General features: G+C 45.2%; 1 protein-coding gene across 1 annotated transcript; it reads left to right on the top strand.

Moving 5' to 3' along the window:
• The first annotated feature begins 254 nt into the window (after positions 1–254).
• On the top strand, positions 255–17,062 carry ccr7 (chemokine (C-C motif) receptor 7). The gene is made up of 3 exons (XM_041173743.1): positions 255–560; positions 11,880–11,923; positions 13,849–17,062. Exons 1-3 carry the CDS (start codon positions 545–547, stop codon positions 14,959–14,961), a joined length of 1,173 nt encoding a protein of 390 aa, XP_041029677.1. The 5' UTR covers positions 255–544; the 3' UTR covers positions 14,962–17,062.
• The last annotated feature ends 1,779 nt before the right edge of the window (positions 17,063–18,841 follow it).

Genomic DNA, 18,841 nt, shown 5'->3' with positions numbered 1-18,841 from the left:
TTTGTGGTAAATCTCTAAGAGGTTCTCAGTGCTGTGAGATTACCAGAAATCCTGTGTCACCCAGACTTGGGAAGCTTGGACTGTCCCTAATGTCCAATTGACCTCAGTTATTTTTCTAATCATGCTCCTCAGCCATGTATTGGCTTCAGAAATTACATTGTTTTTTTCATCAGCTGACAGGGAAGTCCCTGAATAGCCCACCTCCCTTACCAGCTCTGTCTCATTTTATTAACCTACAGCTTGTCAGAGAATGACGATATTCAGATGTTCAGTCATGTGGTGAAATAGCTCACCAGCAACCAGAGAGCCCCAGTCTCTGAGAGAACAGCAGAAGCAGAGTTTCAAAGCGTGAAAGGACCGCAAAAAGTCAGAGATTTTAATAAGTGAGAGGGACCAGCCAGAGAGAGAAAATCAACGTTCTTAAGATTCCAAGAGGTCGGAGGATTTGACAAGTTCACATTTAAGGAACAGTACTACTTCCTCTGTGTGAAACAGGTGCCTAAAGAAAATTCACTGACATTCTGTAGCTTTTGCTGAAACAATCATGACTGGATCCAGAGGTAAGTACACATTATCTTGTTCCTCTGAATGTTAACAGGTATCTAGCATTTTGGTGTAGGAAAGCCTAATTGGAAAATGTTTAAATATCCTCAGGCACAGAACGTAGACAACAGCAGTACAAGCAAACTATTAGGGGTGGTTTAGATGTGATTTTGTAATTATTAGATTATCAGCATTTTTTGGGGAAGGTGTAATTACAGCGTTACATGTTTACATTGAAAATCACCATTGTAAATGTAGACATAGGAATTTATAACAAGAAAATATTGACAGCAAATCTGTACAGAGATATGATTTTTAACATCGTATATATTTTGTAGATATATTAAAATCAAATATTAAATAAAGTAGAGGCAAAATGTATCACTTCAAAATGGGAATTGAATGAGAATGTGTTCAAATCCCATAATGACAGCTGGCAGAATTTAAATTCACTTAATAAAATCTGGAATATAAAGCTAGTCTCAGTAATAGTGACCATGAAACTATCATCAATTGTTGTAAAAACCCATCTGGCTCACTAATGTCCTTTAGGGAAGGAAACCTGCCATCCTTACCCAGTCTGGCCTGCATGTGACTCCAGACCCACAGCAATGTGGTTAACTCTTAACTGCCCTCTGAAATGGACTAGCAAGCCACTTAGTTCAAGGGCAGTTAGGGATGGGCAACAAATGCTGGCTTTTCCAGAAACACCCACGTCCCATGAAAGAAAATATTTAAAAAAATTCCTACCATGGTCTGAATTCCCTACTCAGTTGAATATTAAATCTGTTTTTGATGTTTGGTGTTTAACATCACTGGAGATCAGTAAATAATGGCAAACTTCCCTCCTTTTTAAGACGGATGTGGGTGTTGCTGGCTAGGCCAGCATTTATTGCCCATCCCTAATTGCCCTTGAGAAGGTGGTGGTGGTGAGCTGCCTTCTTGAACCGCTGCAGTCCACATGGTGTAGGTACACCCACAGTGCTGTTAGGAAGGGAGTTTCAAGATTTTGACCCAGTGACAGTGAAGGAACGATGATATATTTCCAAGTCAGGATGGTGTGTGACTTGGAAGGGAACTTCCAGGTGACGGAGTTCCCATCTATCTACTGCCCTTGTCCTTCTAGATGGTAGTGGTCACGGGTTTGGAAGGTGCTATTGAAGGAGCCTTGGTGAATTCCTGCAGTGCATCTGGTAGATGGTACACACTGCTGCTACTGTTCATCGGTGGTGGAGGGAGTGAATGTTTGTGGATATGATTCCAATCAAACGAGCTATTATATCCTGGACAGTGTCAAGCTTCTTGAGTGTTGTGGGAGCTGCACTCATCTGGGCAAGTGGGGAGTATTCCATCACACTCCTGACTTGTGCCTTGTAGATGGTGAACAGGCTTTGGGGAGTCAGGAGGTGAGTTACTCATGCAGAAGCCTCAGGGCCAGGTTTCTGTGGATTCGGGAAGACTACCTTCCGTAAAATCTGGATCCAGAAGCCCCACCTCCATTTCTGACAGATCCTATTTTTGCCGGCAGGTGGAAGAGGGCAGGATATGATTCACACAGGTGAGAACCCAAATTCAACAGAGGCATTTTTGGACTAAACTGAGTTCCAACAGACTCCATTTTCACAGTTTCAAGGACCCTAACCTGCAATGTGGGAGTCACAAATTGATAGAGTGGATGCAAATGCTTGTGAAGGGCAGATTTGGTGTGTTTAAGTGTCCCTAATATGAAATTTAAAAAAAAAATCCCCTGTTCTTTAAATTTTGAATAAACAGGCTTAAGCTATCAGTGAGATTTGAAAAAAATACAATCGGCTGGACTGTTATGATGACAGGCCATCTGGTGTAGGTTAGAAAAAAACATGACCACCTGTTCCACAGCTTCAATAGAAATCTTTATTGACATTTGCCAAGGGCTGTCATTATGCCATTATAAATGATTGGCTGAGTTCCAAGAGTTATAATTATCTCAGCAAGGGGTTCTGAGTTCACAGTTTGATTAACAGTTTAAAGGGGGTCATTAAGGGGTTATCTATCTTTGATGTGGGTACTGAATAGAAGATTGATTGTTTTTATAACAGCTTAACCATGTGAGGACATTTAAAAGTTTTAAATCTATTTCATGAATGGGATTTTTTTCATCTTTAAGTCTATATGAGTGAGAACTGTATTAGATTGTTAGAAATATGTATTTTTAAATCTCCAACTGGCTCCTGCGGTCTACCCATAGTGTATCCTAGGTAAGTGGCCCTGGAGGTGGCGATGGGGGTGGTGGGGTGGGTGATATAGGAGTGTGAGTGTTGGGGGTGGCAAGAGCTAGAGGGGCTAACAGCTTCTAAAACAATTGGAATAAAGTCCCAGAGAACTAAGGCGGTCTATTAACCAGCCCGCCTGGGCACCCACAAGTCCCTGTGGCTGCCTACAATCTTCTTTTGAGTCAGCAGGCCCAACTGTATCCCACCCCAACCCCCTCCCCAACCAGGGTGAAAATTAGGTCCAACAGGACCCTTTAAACCAAGGGAGCTCTGCCTAGTGGGGAAGCTTCCCAACTCAAGCTACCCACTTTGATACGAAAATCCAGTCCTCAATCTCTGACCTGCTTATGTAGCCACAGGATTTATATGGTGATTCCAGGTCAGCTTCTGGTCAATGGTAACCCCCAGGATGTTGATATTGGGGGATTCAGTGATGGCAATGCCATTGAACATCAAAGGGTGATGATTAGATCCTCTCTTGTTGGAGATGGCCATTGTCTGGCACTTGAGTGGCATGAATGTTACTTGCCACTTGTCATCCCAAGACTGAATATTGTCCAGGTCTTGCTGCATTTGGACATGGACTGCTTCAGTATCTGAGGAGTCGCGAATGGTGCTGAATATCATGCAATCATCAACGAACATCCCCACTTCTGACCTTATGAGGAAAGGAAGGTCATTGATGAAGCAGCTGCAGATGGTTGGGTTGTGGACACTACCCTGAGGAACTCCTGCAGTGATGTCCTGGGATTGACCTTCTTCCTTTATGTTAAGGCATCAAACTTTACTTGCTGTTCAATGAAAACTTAAGTTCATGCAGAGGTCAATTCAAGGATATTCTGGCTCCAGCTTTATATATTCCTGGAGAACTCTTCTATCTCTTTGCATTTTATCTTCAAAGTGTGACAGGAATAGTTGAGTGCGTCACTTGAAACATCTTAGAGGACTGGGTGGACAGAGACTGATCACTAGATATTCCAGTGAGTCTCCGATAGCTCACTAGATATTCCAGTGAGTCTCCGATAGCTCACTAGATATTCCAGTGAGTCTCCAATAGCTCACTAGATATTCCAGTGAGTCTCCTATAGATCATTAGATATACCAGTGAGTCTCCTATAGCTCACTAGATATTCCAGTGAGTCTCCGATAGCTCACTAGATATTCCAGTGAGTCTCCTATAGATCACTAGATATTCCAGTGAGTCTCCTATAGATCACTAGATATTCCAGTGAGTCTCCTATAGATTACTAGATATTCCAATGAGTCTCCTATAGACCACTCCTATAGATCACTAGATGCTCCAGTGAGTGTCCTATAGATCACTTCTATAAATCACTACATTTTCCAGTGAGTCTCCTATAGATAACTAGATATTCCAGTAAGTCTCCTATAGACCACTTCTGTAGATCACTAGATATCCCAGTGACTCTTCTATAGATCACTCCTATAGATCACTAGATATTCCTGTGACTCTTCTATAGATCACTCTCATAGATCACTAGATATTCCAGTGAGTCTGCTATAGATCACTAGATTTTCCCATGAGTCTCCTAAAGGTCACTCCCATAGATCACTAGATATTCCAGTGAATCTCCTGTAGATCACTCAGATAGATCACTAGATATTCCAGTGAGTTTCCTATAGATCACTAGATATTCCAGTGAGTCTCCTATAGATCACTAGATATTCCAGTGAATCTCCTGTAGATCACTCAGATCACTAGATATTCCAGTGAGTCTTCTATAGATCACTAGATATTCCAGCGAGTTTCCTATATATCACTCCTATCAATCACTCCTATAGATCACTAGATATTTCAGTGAGTTTCCTATAGACCATTCCTATAGGTCACTAGATATTCCAGTGAGTCTTCCATCAATCACTCCATGTAGTTGGATGTGCACAGTTATCAGGAATGTTAAACTATGTCACCCCCAGGGGTAGATTAAAGCTAGTGTGAATGAATCAACTTCTCATTAAACATGCAGTCGCATTGCCATTTCCAGCAATGTTTGACAGGTAGCAAAATCACACAAATGCCCACGTACATCGTAGTAAGACTTTGATTATTTATGCTTCCTCAGCATTGAGAATTTCATCGAAAGCAGTATTCAGTTAAAACAGGAGTTCACAGATCCACAACATTTCACAGCTCAGTGATCAAACCTGGATGAGTTTCTTCAACAGACCTTTTTTTGAGCACTTGGTGGATTCCTGTATGACACCTATTCACCAAGGCTCCTTCCCACCTTCCAAACCCATATCGACTACCTTCTAGAAGGACAAGGGCAGCAAATAGATGGGAACACCACCACCTGGAAGTTCCCCTCCAAGTCACTCAGCATCCTGGAAATATATCACCGTTCCTTCACTGTCGCTGGGTCAAAATCCTGGAACTCCCTCCCTAACAGCACTGTGGGTGTACCTACACCACATGGACCACAGCGGTTCAAGAAGGCAGCTCACCACCACCTTCTCAAGGGCAAGTAGGGATGGGCAATAAAATTGCTGGCCCAGCCAGTGAAGGCCACATCCCATGAATAAACAAAAAAATAGAACTCCCAGCCCAAGAGCTATTGTTCACTATATTTTAATGCTGAGTGCCTTTGAACAGGAGCTACAGTCTCACAGTTTCTGTGTTTTTCACTGGTGCAGTTTCCAGACCCCATTCCCCTCATACTTCATCCTATGTACAGACAAAGCTTGTAACGATGATGTTTGAGTTTGTGGTTAGACAGTTTGCAGTAGGCGAACAGAATCTATCACTAACGCCTGTGGTTATACTCACATCTTACCTGATCTTCACTGGTAAATGACATGTGGCTGGTGAAAAGTGAGAGCCTGGCCTATTAGTCAAAGTTCATGTCATTTATCTGATTAAATTCTTATAAATCTTCAACCGGGAGAGTCCCAGAAACACAATGACAACTGTGAATAATAAAAAGACTCATTTACTTCTAGTCCAACAACAGTTTCAAAAACCCAGCCTCAACCCACACACCCAGCATCATTCTGCAGAACAATCCCAGCCTTCAGGCCCCCAGCCCCAACCTCTATTCCTAGAAATAGCACCATCCCCCAGCCCCAATCACTTAAACATTGTCCCACTCCAATCCCCCGAACAATCCCCCAACCCAATCTCCACCCCAATCCCCAGCCCCAATCCCCCAGCCTCAATCTCCACCCCAATCCCTACCCCCATACCCAGCTCCAATCCCCTGAACAATCCCCAGCCCCCAAGCCCTAGATCAGTCTCAGTTCTGCAACCTCAGCCTCAGAGTTCCATCCGCATCCATTGTCCCAACTGCAGCTCAACCTCAAATCTGAACAATTTCAGAGTGATATCGCTTGCTGTTAATTTTTATAGGTTCCTAGGTAACCACCCTCTTCTCCCCTGTGTCAGCTCCTAATGTCTCTCTTTCATTTTGAAGTTCAATAGAACTGGGCTCCCCAGGTCCATTGTCCATTTGTAGCCATCGCGACATCTGCAAGGGCTTCACTTTCCATTCTCGTACCATTACCTCTGAGTCCCCAACAATTCATCTTGGACTGTCTTCTCCTCCGTGTCTACATTCAGCCACAGCTTCCAAAGTTATGGGGTTAGGTTCCACAGAACTTTGATGACACCCAGCTCTGCCCCTTCATCACCTTCTTTGTCCCCTGAGTTGTCAGACTGCTTATCTGAAATTAAAACAGAAAATGTTGGAAATACTCAGCAGGTCATGTGGTATCTGTGGAGAGAGAAACAGAGTTAACGTTTCAGGTCGATGACACTTCATCCAGAACAAGTTAGGGATGTAACAGGTTTTCAGCAAATGGAAAGGCAGGTAGTGGGAGGGAAGAACAAAAGGGAAAGGTTAGTGATCGCTGGAATGCAGAAGGGGACAAAAGGGACGATGGTGGAAGGCAAAAGGAGATGGTAGCGGGTCAAATACAGACACAAAGATGGGTCAAGATGAGGGCTAAATAGGAAAATCAGAATCATTTTCAAAAGCTGAAAAAAAAGCAGGGCGGTGGTTGTGTTGTGAAATTGTTGAGTCGGAAGGTTATAAGGTGCCTAATGGAAAAGTGAGGCATTGTTCCTCGAGTTTATGTTGAGCTTCAATCGAACGGTGCAGGAATCAGAGGTCAGTATGGCCAGAGTGGGAGTGTGGCAGCGAATTAAAATGATGGACAACCAGAAGCTTGGGGTGATGTTTACAGACTGAATGGAGGTGTCCCACAAAGTGATGATCCAATCTGCGTTTGGCCTCCCTAATGTGGAAGAGCCTGTATTGTGAAGAATGAACATTAAATTGAAAGAAGCGCAAGTACATCTCTGTTTCACCTGGAAGGAACGTTCGGAGCCTTGCACAGCGGGAAGGGTGGATCCAGTAGGACTTGTCCAACATCCACTCCTTGATGTGCTATATTTTGCTCCAGTTAAATATTGGAGTAACTGAAGCCAAGTCTTTATTTGTAGAAACAAAATTTATTCCCTCACCACTGACTCCATCCCTCTCCCTGGTCACTGCCTGAGACAGAACCAGATCATGTGTAACCTTTGTATCCTCTTTGCTTCTGAGCTGAGTTTCCAAACCCATATCCACTTCATTACCAAGACCCCCTACTCTACTCCTGTAACATTGCTTGCCCCCTCCCCCGGCCTCAGCTCATCTACTGCTGAAACCCTCATCCATGCCTTTGTTACTTCAAGACTTGGTTCTCAGTGCTGGCCAGGCTCCATCTCTCATTCGCTGTAAACCTCGCTGTAAACCAGGCTCCATCTCCCATTCGCTGTCTACCTGGCTTATCTAAAACTCTACTGCTCCTTTCCTAACACACACCAAGTCCCACTCATCCATCAATCCCTATGGTCATTAACCTACATTTAGCTCCTGTCAGACAACCCCTAGATTTTAAAGTTCTCCATCCTTATTTCCAAATCCCTCCATGGCCTCATCTCTGCCCTATCTCTGTAACTTCCTACAGCCCTATAACCCTCTCTGCTCCTTCAATTCTGGCTTCTAGTGCATCTCTCATCCCTTTTCCCTCTATCCCTATTCTCTGTGTCTCATTTTCTTTTTCACTTTTTTTTCTCTCATATCTATTTCATTCTCTTTGTCTCTCATTTTATCTCCTTCATTTCGGACTTTCTCTCAACTCTTATATTATTCTCAATCTCTTAATCTTTATTTCTGTCTGCGATTGATTCTCTCATTCCCTTTTTATCGTGCTGTCTTGTGACTTCATGTCAGTTTGACTCTCTCCCTCATCCTCTGCCTCTCTCACTCTCTGATTCTCTACTTTTCTCTCTCTATCACTTATTTTCTGTTTCAGCCTCAATGTTGATTTTCATTCTCTCTCTGGTTCACTCTCTGACTCATTCTCATTCTGTTTCTATTTCTCATTTTCCACTTCTCTTATTCTCGCTTGTTCTCTTTTTCTCTTCTCTCCTGTTTAACTCTTTCATTCTCTTATTCTCATCCTTTATGTCTTTCTCACTCCTCTCTCTCATTGTTTCATTGCTATTTCTTTCATTCCCTTTCTCTTGGTCTTTCTCTCTCTCTCTCGCTATCATTTTCTGCCCCCTTTCCTGCCACATTTTTCTTTTAACCTGAAAGCTCTCTCAGTAAACAGGGGAAGTAAAAGAGATATCCAATCCAACTCAGACACCAGTCCATTGACAGTCTTCCCTCAGATACAACAATCTCCACATCGACATCCTTTCAGCAGAGCCTCAGCTTCTGTCTGGAAACCTTGGATAAATCAGGAATTTGCCTGAATTTACCACAAATCCCAAATAAAGTCCAAGGACATTCCGTGGTTAAGGATTCAGAATGACAAACTGAGAAACATTGCAGATCCCAGATTAAAATGTTCAGAAGAATTAGGTGAGGAACATTCCCCTTACAGAAACCTCCAAATCTAATCTTTGCCGTGACATTTCATGGAAAATGCCAAACTGGGAAGTTGGATATGTTGCTGTTTGACCCCAGTTGACAATAACACAAAGCAGTTATTCTGCTACAGCATCTCTGTCCTCTGGTGTTGCTCCTCCCAGAGAATATCAGAATAACTTGGCCTAGTCAAGAGGATTTTGCTTCTGGTAAAACAGTTAAATGAACCTTAATAACAAGACCATGACTTGTTTAAGACTTTCTCAGTATGACTGACAGAAAATGCAATTTGGCTTGGTCTCAGTTCATAGAATGATTAAACATACAGCACTGAGGTAGGCCATTTGGGCCATTGTGTTTGTGCTGATTTCTTGAAAGAGTATCTGATTAATCCCACTCTCCTGCTCTTTCCTGACAACCCCACAAATTTTTCCTTTCAAATATTTCCCCATTTCTCTTCTGAAAGTTCCTGTTGAATCTTCTTTCAGATAATGCATTTCAGGTCAAAGCAGCTCACCACCTGAAGCAATGGACAGAATTGTAGGAGCTCTATGGAGACCTGCTAAGGGGTGGGAAGGTTGGAAAAATGATATCTTTCTACCTCCACAGGATGCTCCCAGAAGTGGGGATGACAGCAATAAGGCCGCCTGCTGTCCTGAGGCAGATGGCCAATTTTTCTAACAAACTGGCCAGTAACGGCCATTTTACAATGATGCCAAGACCTTACTGGCATTGGCACAGGCTCCCAATGATGCCAGGACCTTACTGGCATTGGCACAGGCTCCCAATGATGCCAGGACCTCACTGGCATTGGCACAGGCTCCCAATGATGCCAGGACCTTACTGGCATTGGCACAGGCTCCCGATGATGCCAGGACCTCACTGGCATTGGCACAGGCTCCCGATGATGCCAGGACCTTAATGGTATTGGCACAGGCTCCCGATGACGCCAGGACCTTACTGGCATTGGCACAGGCTCCCGATGATGCCAGGACCTTACTGGCATTGGCACAGGCTCCCAATGATGCCAGGACCTTACTGGCATTGGCACAGGCTCCTGATGATGCCAGGACCTTACTGGCATTGGCACAGGCTCCTGATGATGCCAGGACCTTACTGGCATTGGCAGAGGCTCCTGATGATGCCAGGACCTCACTGGCATTGGCACGGGCTCCTGCCATGTGGAGAGACCGTCAGACAAACTGTGGCGGCCGCTCATTGGGGTTCCAGGAGTCTCCTTTCAAGCTGTTCCATGGCCCACCAAGGCTCCTCCTCCCCCCACCACCCAAACCCCCACCCCCGGCAGCAATGGCCACCCTCTGAGGCTCTGGCACTGCCACTGTAGGATTCACCAGCTCTTATCTGCCTGGACATGGCATATGAAAGACAAAGGTCTTCCCCGCCCTCACTGCAGCCTTGGCAGTGGCCACCTCTATGGGTGACATTGTCAAGGCCGCTGAGCTGATTGGGACAGATCGCCATTCGGATGCTGATGCCACCATGGCCCGGCTGGGATCAGGACCCATTCCCGCTCCTGGTTGTGGGGTTTCCTGATCTGAGGTCAAATTCAGCCCAGTGCTCCCTCATGTCACTGCTGGCTCTTTTTCCAATCACCTTAAACCTGTGTCCTTAGGTTATTGACCTTCCTGCCACTGGAAACAGTTTTTCGTATCTACTCCATGTTCTCTTGTATAAAGCCAACACCTAAGAAAAAGTGGATGGTCTGGATCATGATCACACTGCGATTTGTGGGATCTTGCTGTGTGCAAACTTCCTGCCATGTGACTGTGCTTCAAAAAGTATGTGATTGGTTGTGGGGCACTTTAGCACAAGCTGTAGTTGTGAAAGTCACCGTATAAAGGCATGTCTTTCTTTAAAAAGCATTTGTCAAAACAGTTATTTGTGGTGAGGAAACAATGCTGCTGCTGCTCTTGTCCCAGAAGCATTGCAAGAAAATAGTGCGCTTGCTCAACAAATTTGGTAAAATACAAAACTATCAGATCAAAATTTATGGAGAGAAGCTAGGGTTTAGCCTGACTCCATTGACAGACATTGCCACCTCTCAGTAACCAGACTCTTGTTTATTGAAGACGTTGTCAGGTCAGTTCCAGTATGATCACTTGACATACTTTAGGACTTTGTTCTGCAGCCCTGCACACACACACCCACTGATGTATGCGTTGATCTGTTGCCAGTCAGATAAGCAGCCAAAGAGGATGCGGCAGGAAGCATCGTGAGTCTAACGCTGATCTCTGCACAGACACCTGCACGTCTCAAGTTTTGCATTCACTTGTGGACCAGTCAGAGGAACATTTTAACTTCTTGCACCAAGGATCAGTGTGGGTCAGACACCAGTGAAACTGTCCCAGGGCAGCTTTGTGGACAGATTACCCTGCCTGATCTGTACCTTCACTCCATCAACCTGCCTTGGTTCCTGTAATCCTTTATATCTTTGCCCAACAAAAATCTATCAATCTCGGTTCTAAAATTTTGTAGATGCCGGCCTCAGCAGCTTTTTGGAGGAGACAGAATTCCAGACTTCTGCTCCCCTTTGTACGAGGAAGTTCTTGCTGATGTCACCCCTGAAAGGCCTGGCTCAAGTTTTAAGGTTCTGCCCCCTTGTTCTGGTTTCCCTCCTCCAGAAATCTCCATGAACCCTATCAAATCCTTTAATCATCCTAAACATACCGGTTACACCAACCCTTAATCTTCTATTTTCAAGGGAATACCAGCCTAGTTAACGCAGTCAGCTCTTGCCCAGTAGGAAGGATACTTCTGTTAGGTCAAAAGCGAACTCCATGTGAAATAATTTGGTCCTTTTTTAAGTCTGGATAACTGGACGGAGCTGATTGAGATGGAAATTGATGAGATAAAGCCTTCAGGGATATGTCCCAACATGATTGGGGATCCTATTTGCAGCTTGGGTTCAAACACTGACTAACCACTAAAAGAATGCAGCACAGTACAAGGAAGCAGCTGTGGAAAGAAGAACAATGTGTATTTATATGTATTTCAAACAAATTTTAAAGTCCTTGATATTTTCTTGTCATTCCAAATATTAAAGAGAAGAGGGGCTGCACTGCCTCCAGTGAATTCCGAGACATCAGGGTCAGGAACAATTTGATCAGTTAAGTCAACAAGACCGGACTGTTTGTTAACCAATCTCTCTCTCCCTCTCTCTCTCTCTATCTCTCTCTCTGTGCAGGTTCAGTTCTTCAAACATTCCTCAGTCTGGTCATAATGTCTCAGGTAAGTGACAAATTTCTTTCAATGTATAAATAATGATAGAGGTGAGAGACTGACTGATCTGGGAGTGTTTTGTGGGGACAGTGTAGAGGGAGCTTTACTCTGCATCTAACCCCATGCTGTACCTGTCCTGGGAGTGTTTGATGGGGACAGTGTAGAGGGAGATTTACTCTGTATCTAACCCCGTGCTGTACCTGTCCTGGGAGTGTTTGATGGGGACAGTGTAGAGGGAGCTTTACTCTGTATCTAACCCCGTGCTGTACCTGTCCTGGGAGCGTTTGATGGGGTCAGTGTAGAGGGAGCTTTATCCTGTATGTAACCCTTCTGATGTAGCTGTCCTGGGAGTGTTTGATGGGGACAGTGCACTGGTAAAGTTACTGATTGTGGTACGTGTTTTAAATTGTACTGTGAGGCAGGATGTGGTGAGATTGTGGAACAAGAGAGATGTTCACACATCCCAACGCAGACTGCAGCACAGACACTGGGGAGCAGTGGGGGAGGGAGGAATGAACGAAGGGTTGGAGAGAGAGGTTGCATGGTGAGGGGAAGGATGTCATCCAAATAATTCAAAGGCAAATCAGTTCCAAATATTACCTTGCAAACACTCTTGCCCCACCCCTCCCACTACATTCACTCTCACTGAGGTACAGTTCCACACACACTGACACTCACTTGGGTACAGTTCCACACACACTGACTCTCACTGGGATACAGTTCCGCACACACTGACTCTCACTGGGGTACAGTTCCGCACACACTGACTCTCACTGGGGTACAGTTCCACACACACTGACTCTCACCGGGGTACAGTTCCACACACACTGACTCTCACCAGGGTACAGTTCCCGACACACACTCACTCTCACTCAGTTACACTTCCACACACAATGTCTCTCTCTGGGGTACAGTTCCACATACACTGACTCTCACTGGGGTACAGTTCCAGAAACACTGACTCTCACTGGGGTACAGTTCCACACACACTGACTCTCACTGGGGTACAGTTCCAGACACACTGACTCTCACTGGGGTACAGTTCCACACACACTGACTCTCACTGGGGTACAGTTCCACACACACTGACTCTCACTGGGGTACAGTTCCAGAAACACTGACTCTCACTGGGGTACAGTTCCACACACACTGACTCTCACTGGGGTACAGTTCCACACACACTGACTCTCACTGGGGTACAGTTCCAGAAACACTGACTCTCAATGGGCTACAGTTCCAGAAACACTGACTCTCACTGGGATACGGGTCCCACACACACTGACTCTCACTGGGGTACAGTTCCACACACACTGACTCTCACTGGGTATGGTTGCACACACACTGACTCTCACTGGGGTACAGTTCCACACACACTGGACGGATCCATGCGAATTTTGTAACAGTATGAAGTCCTGAGAAGCTCGGGATGGGACAATGGTGAATCTTTATTTCTTGTTGTTGGAGGAATTTGCTGGGAGTGTTTGATGGGGGCAGTTTAGAGGGAGCTTTACCCTGTATCTAACCCCGTGCTGTACCTGTCCTGGGAGTGTTTGATGGGGACAGTGTAGAGGGAGCTTTACTCTGTATCTAACCCCGTGCTGTACCTGTCCTGGGAGTGTTTGGTGGGGACAGTTCACTGGTAAAGTTTTGGGTTTTTGGAATCAGTTACTGATTGTGGTACATGTTTTAAATTTTTCTGTGAGGCAGGATGTGGTGAGATTGTGGAACAAGAGGGACCTTCACACATCCCAACGCAGACTGCAGCTCAGACACTGGGGAGCAGTGGGGGAGGGAGGAATGAGCGAAGGGTTGGAGAGAGAAAATTCCCTCTGCCTGTCACTTTCTCTGAGAGTGTGTGTGTTGTGTGCTCCTGCAGAAGGTTGATTATCCGTGATGGTCATGCTATTTTGAACAGATTTTGTCCTCTCTTCCAGCTCAGTGTCTGCACCAAGGAGCCAATGTTGGCGTCCACAGTCACCCTGGGCAATACTGACGATTATGATTACACATCTGATCCGGACGATGTGGATTATGGTCAGTTTGTTCTGCAGTGTCAGAAAGCTGATGTCCGGTCTTTCCGCCAATCTTTCCTCCCTGCCATTTATGCAGTAATCACTGTGCTCGGATTCCTGGGCAACGGGCTGGTTGTCATCACGTACATTTACTTCAAACGGTTGAGGACAATGACTGATGTTTATCTCCTGAATTTGGCCTTGGCTGACCTCCTGTTCCTTTTCACATTGCCCTTCTGGGCGGTCAGTGTGGTTAAACACTGGATCTTTGGTCAGGTGATGTGTAAGACTGTCTATGTGCTGTATCGTGTCAGCTTCTTCAGTGGCATGCTGCTTCTCATGTGTATCAGCATTGACAGATACTTCTCCATTGTACGGGCAGCTTCAGCTCACCGGCACCGTTCCAAGGCTGTATACTACAGTAAGATTGTGTCGGTGTGTGTCTGGCTTTTTTCCCTGCTTCTATCCTTGCCTGAACTGCTCTACAGTGACCAAAAGCAAAGTGACAATGGTATGCTATGCAAAATGAACCTGGACAACAGCACAATCGTCTTCACCGCTGGCACCCAGTTAGCAGTGGGATTCTTTATCCCTCTTGTAGTCATGCTCTTCTGCTATTGTGTCATTATTAAGACCTTACTGTTGGCCAGGAATTTTGAAAAGAACAAAGCAATCAAGGTGATCATTGCTGTGGTCCTTGTTTTCCTCATGTTCCAATTACCCTACAACAGTGTCATGCTGATGGACACGATTAATGATGTTAATGCCACTGTGGCAGACTGCGACTTCAGCAAACAAATGAATATTGCCATTGATATCACCAAGAGCCTGGCCTATGTGAGATGTTGCCTTAACCCTTTCCTCTACGCTTTCATCGGAGTGAAATTCCGCCATGACCTGCTCAAACTGATGAAGGAGTTGGGTTGTATGAGCAGTGAGAGGCTGATAAGCTACGTCAACGTCAAGGCCACTTTGACCAGCAAGAGGGGTTCCATCGCCACTGATACAGACAGCACAACTACTTTCTCACCATGAAAGCACACTGAACCCTCATCACAAACTGAAATTATTTTCTGAAAGTCTTGTTGCTTGGACAGTAACGCAGAACGAGACAAGGATCTTCCAAAAAGGAGAGATTTTCATGAAATGTTTTTCATCAGCAAAGTTAATCCTGGAAGCTGCCCTGGTTTAGCTTTCTCTGTAACTGAGATATTAATCTCATCAATGTCGTGTCCGGAATCGCTGCTGCAAACACTGACCAGCCACTCATTCTGTTTCAAAATGTTCCTGAACAGATGGGACAATTCTTCAATTTCCTGATTCATTAACTTCAAATTTAATCTTCCTCCCACTCTGCCCTGCTCATCACGTTTCACAATCTGGTGGAATAATGTACAGGTAACCAACAGACTTGGCAACTTGCTGATGTTACACAACCTCCCTAATCCCTGTGACTCTCACTACCCTGACAGGTTATTCTGCTATCCACACACTGGGGCATAAACCTAGTCCCCTCACCAAAGTCAAAGTGAGAAAATCTTCCATCAGAGATCTCCCGATACTGCTTGGTGAAATAAAGTTTTGTGTCTCCCTTGTTGCAGACAGTTGTTGTATTTTGTGATAATTATAAAACATATTGTTTGAATAGTTTAGCTTGTGATATTTGCATATTCAGATCCATCATTCACCAGAGCTCCAGTGAGACATGGACTGTGATGGCTCTGCCATGTTGAGCCATAGGAGATAATCCACAACAATGTTGAGAGGTTTGGGGAGCAGACTGAGAGATTACTGCCAGGTGTCAATATCTGTTATGAACAGGTTCACTGCACAACCTCAATGACAGGATTGAGGGAGTTGACCGGTGTTTTGGTTATCAGTTTGTGTGGAACTGTGTTAGTGTTTTATGGGAAGCTTATCACATAGAGTTCACAGCTCAGGATATTGAGGAGTGAGAGTAACTCTGGTTTTCCTGTCAGAAAGTCTGTTTGAAAGAGGCATTTCCCACAAGTTTTGAGTCACAACACAATGTTACCTGGCAGCAAGGCATCTCCACGTGGGTCTAGACTCTCCCCCTCAAGCCCTCAGTCCCTCTGGTTTCATAGCGACAGCATTTCACATAAAGTCCTTGGTCAGTTTACTCCTTTACCTCCTCTGTGAAGGAATAGATGTGTGTACTTCAGAACGCCCCACCACCCACACCCAACTGCCCAGTACCAAATCCTAAAACTCTAGCTCCAACACTGACTCCTGTCCCCGGCCCCCACCTCCAATGCTCAGCTCCAACCCTCCACTGATTTACAATAAGGTCTAAGATGAAAATCTCCAGGCAGGCCGGAGGACAAAGGCATTCCCAGTGAAATCCATTGCCAGAACACAACAGAAATGCATGCAGCTTTAGAATCTATGCATTTCCAGAATGTTCCACTTTAAAATTCATTTCTTTGTTTTCAAATCTTTCTGTGGTCTCATCCCTCCCTAATTCTGTAACCTCCCCCAGTGCCATATCCCTCCAGGATCTCTGTCCTTCTCTAATTCTGACTTCTGGAACATCCCAGATTTTAATCACTCCACTGTTGCTGGCCGTGCCTTCAGCTGCCTGGGCCCTAAGCTCTGGAACTCCCTCTCTGAACCTCTCCATTTTCCTCTACCTCATGTTCCTCTTTTAAGATGCTCCTTAAAACCTACCTCTTTGACAAAACTTTTCGTCATCTGTCCAGATATCTCCTTACGTGGCTCAGTGTTAAATATTGTTTTGTTAAGCTCCCTATGAAAATGACTTTTCAAGATTTACTGTACTTTTCCCAATTATATAAATGCAAGTTCTTTAAATTTTGTAATTTGTAGAAATTAAAACTATTATTGACTGTCAGTGATAAAGATGCTTACAATTGGATCCTTTTCCGTGAATGTATTTTTTTTATTGCTGTGTGATGTGCTGTTTAAACACATTTCTTATGGATTTTTCAATATAGTTAAGCAAATCTATTGTTAATCTTAATTTAGTTTCTGTATCATGTTATTTTGACTGTATTGAGGAAACGTTTCGGGATAACAAATATTTTTTATCTAAATCTTTATTGTAAAAGAATTGTTTCCCTTAGAATAAAGGTTTGTGTTAATGTGTTCTGGTTTATATCCTGACATTGTGTTTAATTTTTTTTTCTGTTCATTCTTGGGGTGTAAATATCATTAACACAGCCAGATATTTATTACCCAACCCTAGAACTCAGAATCTCGCTTGAGCACTGCAGTTACAAGTCAACCACTTGGCTGTGGGTCTGGAGTCACAAAGTCAGACTGGGGTAGGAAAGCAGAACCCCTTATATAAAGGACATCAATGAACTGGTTGGCTTTTTTTTACAACAACCCAATTATTTCATTGTCCCTTTTACCTAGAACAGATTTTTAAAACTGAATTCAAATTGCCCAACTTCCACCATGTGTTTTGAACTCAGATTCTCTGGATTATTAATCCAGTGATAGAACCTCTTCACCGGTGTACCCTACAAAATACATTTCAATATTGTATTCAAATTGACTCTGACTTACATACACTGTCACACTGCTTCTCGCACACAAATACATTCACACACAGACTCAAACACTGTTACATTCACACACACTGACACACACACCCTCTCACATACACTCACAACTTTCACATTCACTCACTCCCTCACACTCACTCACATCCTCACATTCATTCACACTCAGGTTTTCCATCAAACTGCCTGGACAGTGATCAGAAAGAGCAACTCTGGTTGATTTTCTCCCTTTCTAGCCACGAGACAAAGTACCCCGATTGGTGCTGGGATTGGGTATAGCTCTGGTCTGTTTGACTCTGAGGTACCACACTTCACACACAACACTCCCTTCCTCTGTCCTGCAACACTCACTGTCTCCGTCTGGGAACACTCACTCAATCCCTCCGTCCAGCAACACTCACTCCCTCCGTCCAGCAACACTCACTCCCTCCATTCAGCAGCACTCACTCCCTCCATCCAGCAACACTCACTCCCTCCATCCAGTGACACTCACTCCCTCCGTCCAGCTACACTCACTCCCTCCATTCAGCAACACTCACTCCCTCCATTCAGCAACACTCACTCCCTCCATCCAGCAACACTCACTCCCTCCATCCAGTGACACTCACTCCCTCCGTCCAGCAGCACTCACTCCCGGCAACACTCACTCCCTCCGTCCGGCAACACTCACTCCCTCCGTCCGGCAACACTCACTCCCGGCAACACTCACTCCCTCCGTCCGGCAACACTCACTCCCTCCGTCCGACAACACTCACTCCCTCCATCCAGTGACACTCACTCCCTCCGTCCAGCAACACTCACTCCCTCCATCCAGTGACACTCACTCCCTCCGTCCAGCAACACTCACTCCCGGCAACACTCACTCCCTCCGTCCGGCAACACTCACTCCCTCCGTCCAGCAACACTCACTCCCTCCATTCAGCAACACTCACTCCCTCCATCCAGCAACACTCACTCCCTCCATCCAGTGACACTCACTCCCTCCATCCAGCAACACTCACTCCCTCCGTCCAGCAGCACTCACTCCCGGCAACACTCACTCCCTCCGTCCGGCAACACTCACTCCCTCCGTCCGGCAACACTCACTCCCGGCAACACTCACTCCCTCCGTCCGGCAACACTCACTCCCTCCGTCCGACAACACTCACTCCCTCCATCCAGTGACACTCACTCCCTCCGTCCAGCAACACTCACTCCCTCCATCCAGTGACACTCACTCCCTCCGTCCAGCAACACTCACTCCCGGCAACACTCACTCCCTCCGTCCGGCAACACTCATTCCCTCCGTCCGGCAACACTCACTCCCTCCGTCCAGCGACACTCACTCCCGGCAACACTCACTCCCTCCGTCCGGCAACACTCACTCC

This window comes from Carcharodon carcharias, chromosome 23 (genome assembly GCF_017639515.1).
Source record: "Carcharodon carcharias isolate sCarCar2 chromosome 23, sCarCar2.pri, whole genome shotgun sequence".
NCBI lineage: Eukaryota > Metazoa > Chordata > Chondrichthyes > Lamniformes > Lamnidae > Carcharodon > Carcharodon carcharias.
Note: the sequence above shows the minus strand (reverse complement) of the source record. Positions and strands in the feature narration are given on the sequence as shown.